This window comes from Nerophis lumbriciformis, linkage group LG05 (assembly GCF_033978685.3).
Source record: "Nerophis lumbriciformis linkage group LG05, RoL_Nlum_v2.1, whole genome shotgun sequence".
Taxonomy (NCBI): Eukaryota; Metazoa; Chordata; class Actinopteri; order Syngnathiformes; family Syngnathidae; genus Nerophis; species Nerophis lumbriciformis.
Window position 1 is genome coordinate 59,684,456 of NC_084552.2, and position 5,877 is coordinate 59,690,332.

A 5,877-nucleotide genomic window follows, 5' to 3' on the forward strand; every position below is an offset into this window, starting at 1 on the left:
AAAAACATCAGGGGATTTCACAAACACATTTATTACAGAGCATCAACATTTGCATTTTAAAATTTGGGAAAATTGGTAAAAATAAGGGATTGCTGTACATCACATTAACTTTTATAGCAGTTTCCTCGTGATGAACCCTGAAGTATTGCGAACTTTAAAAAAAAATGAAAAGAAATTCTGGGCTCCTTTGCGTAGCTTATAGTTTGACTTTGAGTTCATTTTTTAAAACAGAGATAGTTTACATTAATGAACACAAGTGTAAATATGCTAGATTGTAGCCGGTGGCTAATTTCCATCTTTTGTCCCTGTGTAATGCCAAACACATAAAAACAGGACCGCACCAAACATCCGGACAACAATAAAACAATAATAATAGAAAGTACAGTAGAACTAAAACAAAATGAAAGAATACACCAAATTACTAATGACGGACCAGTAATTAAATGACAATAGAAAGCTGGATTTCTGTGTAAGAGTGCTTAAGTACTCAAGTGCTAAAGTGCCTGAGAGTTAAAATATACAAGAAGAGAATTGCACGATAACTGTTACAAAGTGCTGATTCGCAAGTGTGTAAAGTGCTGGTGTAAATTGCACATTGCCCTATTGCACTTATTTTGTATAAATGTATTATTGCACAAGTTAGCATACATAGTTCTGATTATGTACGTACCATTTCACAACATTGCATACATAATCAAGTGTATGTAAGCAGACATTGAGACATTTCTTCCTGCATGTAGAAAGTAAGAGAATGTCTGAGCTGTTGCCTGGTTTGTCAAAAATATTTACACTAGTTTGGACTTTTGCCAGTAACATCTTCTCCAGCCATTTGTGTTGTGTTATTTGATTGAACATGAAACTCGTGGCGCCCCTTTAATAAGCCCACGGTCTGAGTGTTGCGGACGCAGACTTGTTAAGCGACACCATTGCGGCAGTAGCGTAAACAAACAAAATGGGACCAGGGGAGGAAGGACAAAAACTGGATTTCCCGCCAAAAAATGGAAGTTTGTATAGTTGGCAGAGAAGATGTACTCTACCATCGACCAACACTGCAGGAGGGAGAGAGAGGTGGGCGGGGGAAGAATTCTCAAAAAAACTCAAATTATTTGTCAGATGTCAAAACATTGTTGGGGAGGATTATTGACAATGAGAGTCATTTTAATTCTTTTTTTTTCTTTTTTTTTGTGTCCTGTCCAGCTTCTCAGGCAAATCATATAGTTGATGTAGATGCCCATGTCGGCTGTTCAGATTTACTTTACAAAAGAGAAGTGTAGGATACTTCTCTTGTTGCCTTATTTGTATTTGACTTTATTAAATGTATTTATATTATCATTTAGTGCAGCCGGGCCGGAGCAGGAGGGGATAGAAAGAGGAGGAAAAAAGAAGACAGAGGGGGAAATTGGGGGGACAAGAGGGGGATTAGACAGAGAGACAACAACAACAACAATAGAGCAACATCAGCAAATATGACATGTACAAATATGATGGTAAAAGTAATAGCAAATAAGCAGTTAGCGAAAAATAAAAAATAATACAGAAATGACAATGAGCATTATTACACTACAAATGGATCAATACAAATACCAATAGAAATAGCGCTATTGATAATGAACAATACCAATAATTTACCTTTATTATCAACAATACAGTTGTTTAAATGCAACAATACATATACGTAATGATAACTTGAGATACGAAAGAATGCAGAAGAATGGAGGGGGAGAAAGAGAAGCAACCTACATTAACCTTGTAGATTGTTATAGTCACAATAGGTTAAGCTTTGTCAGTGTGCCATGTGTTACACCCAGTTTACCCTAGGGCAACAACGTTAATATATGTTTGATGAAACGTGATTATGTGCATGAGTGTAAGTATGCATATGTACTTGTATATGTACAGAATGTGTATATGTGTTTGTACAATGAATGTATATGTACAGAATGTGTATATGTATGTTTGTATAGTGAATGTATATGTACAGTATGTGTATGTGTTAATTTTAATTCTTAAATGAATTAAAAAGGGAACTTTTCTCATGCAGGGCAAAAGGGTTAATGGTTGAGCTGTGATTATTACGAGTATCTACTTCACAAATGATTTATTTTTTAAATACTAAATATTGGTATCATGTGTGTATATCTATATCTGCTGACGTAGTTCTGTTGTAGTTGCAAAAAAAAAAAAGGCCGATACTGCTATACGTCCAAATTACAAATGTTGGCGCAGATATAATCAGCCGATCTCTATTTTAAACGTTATTTCAGCTCATTTTCTTCTTCTCTTATGATTATCAGCAGAATAAATAAATATGATCAGGTTCTCAGTAATATTTTAATTCAGGGATGGCGGGAAGACATTCGTCCCCTGGGGGAGGCGTGACAAAACAACCACTGGTGTCGTCTGTAACGGGGTTTGCGGAAAAGACCAGAAAAGGTAGGAGAGTGAGGGGCGTCCATTTTGTCGTCTGACATCTCTTCCCTCATTCGCACGCAGGGTGCAGGCTGGCCCGGTAATGGCGGAGGCGCCGCGTTGCATCAGGCGCCATTTTTTTTTTTTTTTTTTTTTTACCGCCGTCGCAGTCACGGCCAGGTGCTCGCTTGGCTTTGACTGAGCGCCCCCCCCCCCCAACCCACCCCGAAAGTCTGAAATGACCTTGAATCGAGGCGGCGACGGCGATTGGCTGGCGCTGGCTTCCTGGTTGTTGCCGCCGCCAGCCCTGAACACTTTTTTTGCGACATTTATTTGCGACAACTTTACTTGCTCATCGCTACTGTACTCACACACCAGCCCCTCACCCCCGCGTGGGGAATATCACGACGTGCGTTTGCCCACTCCCGCACGTTTCATCATCAGCTGAGCCCTCTCTCCTCCACTCACAGCTCGACCCCCCCACTCTTCTTTTTTCCTCCTCCTCCTCTTCCTCGTCTCCGCCTGGGTCCCGGCCACATGCGAGAGGGTAGACTAGGACGCAGCAGCTCTGAGAGAGAGAGAGAGAGAAAAAAAGCAAGGGGTGGGGGGGGAGCGCTCTGCTGCTATTTCTACAGACGGGCCCTCCCCTCCGAGCCATAAGAGGGAGGGATTTTTTACTACTCGCCGTCCCAGGATTTTAACCCTCTGCCTGCTCCTGCTCTCCTCGCCGTGCAGCAACAAGTGGCTTTCTTTACGCCGAAAACGTTCTTCGCCCCCCCTCCATCAAGTTCTTCTCCTCGTGAGTCCTCCTTTAAGCCTTTTTCTCAAATATTTTCTCTTGCCATCGCTCACGCTCACGCTCTGCCCCACCCCTCTCTCTCGCCCTCGCTGGGTGAAAGCAGAACAGGAGGGCGGAGCGGCGGACCGGGCTCTTTTCTGGGACAGGTGCCAATTCTAAACAAAAGGCACAGAACGCAGTGCATGGAGGTGTAGTAGGTGGGGGGGGGAATAGCATGCTTGAGGAACTGATTGGCGGCATGTGCGTCCTGTCCGCTGATGTCTTCTTGTTTTAATAGATAGGAACCAGTTGCAGCACAGAGCTTGAATCCTGGCTCCTGTGAAGGCATTTGGGTTTGGAGCGAGAGGGGGGGGGGGCGGGGAGCGTGCGGAGTTGGGATCAGGCAGCAGCAGAGGGGCGGAGCTTTGCCTCCTCTCCTCCCTTTGCATTATTCATACGCCCGGGCCGGCGCCGCTCTCTGACTGGCTGCCTGGCTCAGCATTCAGCCGACGCGCAGCGGCTCTGTTTGCTAACATTCCTCATTCAGAGCCTCGTTAACTGCCAGACGAGAGGAACACGCGACTCCACGGGAAACCACATGGCCTCCCCATTGTGGCGGGGCCCTGACGGTCTCCGGCGGCGGCGGCGAGCCAGATTTTGTAAATGACGCAGCGAAGTTAGCCGCTTTTAAGGCAGGCTCGGTCTCGGGAACCAGACAGGCGCAGGCCGCCACTTTTCCAGAACTAGGAGTAGGTCGCCGGTACCCGCCTACTCTTGCAGAACTGTTGGACTGAGTTTCCTCTCTGCGTCTTCTCTACAGGATATGTGGACACCGTGTATGTGGCGAGCAAAGGCGTCCACCGAAATGAACGGCGGAGATCAAGCCTCATCGGGTAAGTCAGGGTGTGGAGGTGAGGGGCGCATGCACACATGCAGAGGGTTTCCAACACGCACAACAAGCGCTTCCTTCGACCGCCGATGACTTATCCCGAAAGCAGCTCACCTACTCGCGGTCTGTCCTGTACACTCGCACGAGGTGTGCGAATCAGAGACGTCGCGCATAAAACGGAGCAGCACGAGCTGTGCAGGGCTGGGCCCGGGTCCAGGCGAGGGCCTGCTGCACAAGGCCAAGCCCACCATAGCGCTGCCTCGCTCGCTTTTTCACGCCAGTCTTTCTCCTCTACCCTCGTTTATTCCTCGCTATTATTATGTGCCGTTTGTTCATTCTAAACCCGGCAAAACAGCACGCGCTTGTTTGTTTTTGTCCCAGGAATATTGGGAAACGGGTCACGACTGACACGTGGCCACACAGGCCTTGGAGATAAAGCGTTTTATTTTATTTTTCTTCAACCCGCGTCCAATTTGCGTCGTGAAAAGTGCAACTTTGCGCATTTTTAACGTTTGCGCACATTTTCAAGTAATGAATACGACATTATTAGCATTAGCATTGCAGCCATTCCACCACAGAAATATATTTTTTCCCGGCGTTATGGCGTGTGTCTTTAAAGAATCTAACACACGCTTATTTCAAATCAATCGTAATAATAGTTCATATGTTCGACGAGAAGTCCTGAGTATGTCGTAATGGAGCGTAGTCAGGACGTAGGAGTGTAGGCGACCACTCGCACCTCTTGCCTACTTGCCGTCTGACTATTGTGCGTACGCCATGATCGCCGACGCCCCGACAGGAAACCCCAAAGTTGCGTTTGTGCCTGATACGTCTGGGCCCCTCCCCTTCAGAGACGAACGACTATGTCCTTCTGAGATCAAGCGTCCTCTGCAGTGGACATTTCTATTTTACATAACAGGATTACATATCATTTTTGGGGGTCCTGAAATATGTGGGACACTGCAACAAATAATAGAGCACAAACAAATGTCCACTGGAGTGGACGCTGGCCCTCAATCTTGCATATTCTAACATTATCATAAAAAATAGGAATAGTGATTATCAGTCCTGCCTTAAAAATATGTACTTATTATTTTTGTATTAAAGTGCACCACTTTCTAGTATCATTAAAATATGTAATGTATTTTACTATTTTGTATTACATACGTAAATAGAGTTCTCAAAGTTTCTATAATAAAATTATACCTATTAAAAAAATAAAAAAAAGCATTTATTTTTATATCATTGTACAGAATAAAAAATTTAAAAAAAGTTCAGACTTAAATATATATGCATATATTTACATGTATATATATAATAATTTACTATGCATTATGTTAAATGTTACATATATAATATATGTAAAATATGTGTATAATATGTTATATATGTATATGTAATATACACATATGTTATATATGTGTGTATATAGATGTATATATTTAATGTAATGCATAGTAATGTATGTATGTATGTATATATGTATGTATATATATATATATATATATATACATATACCTGTGTGTATATATATATAGATATATAGATATATATTTATACATATATATTATATATATATATATTAGGGCTACAACTAACAATTAATTTGATAATTGATTAATCTGTCGATTATTACTTCGATTAATGGATTAATAAGCGGATAAAAGAGACAAACTACATTTCTATCCTTTCCAGTATTTTATTGAAAAAAAAACAGCATACTGGCACCATATTTATTTTGATTGTTTCTCAGCTGTTTGTACATGTTGCAGTTTATAAATAAAGGTTTATAAAAAAAATT

At 42.2% G+C, this 5,877-nt stretch overlaps 1 protein-coding gene across 1 annotated transcript in view; it reads left to right on the forward strand.

The window, feature by feature from the left end:
* The first annotated feature begins 2,342 nt into the window (after window positions 1–2,342).
* LOC133606997 (uncharacterized) overlaps window positions 2,343–5,877 on the forward strand; it is a 13,845-nt gene continuing 10,310 nt past the window's right edge. The window contains exons 1-3 of the mRNA XM_061961501.2: window positions 2,343–2,433; window positions 3,071–3,208; window positions 4,008–4,080. Coding sequence (XP_061817485.2) covers window positions 2,343–2,433; window positions 3,071–3,208; window positions 4,008–4,080 — 302 coding nt within the window. The remainder of the gene's footprint in view (window positions 2,434–3,070; window positions 3,209–4,007; window positions 4,081–5,877) is intronic.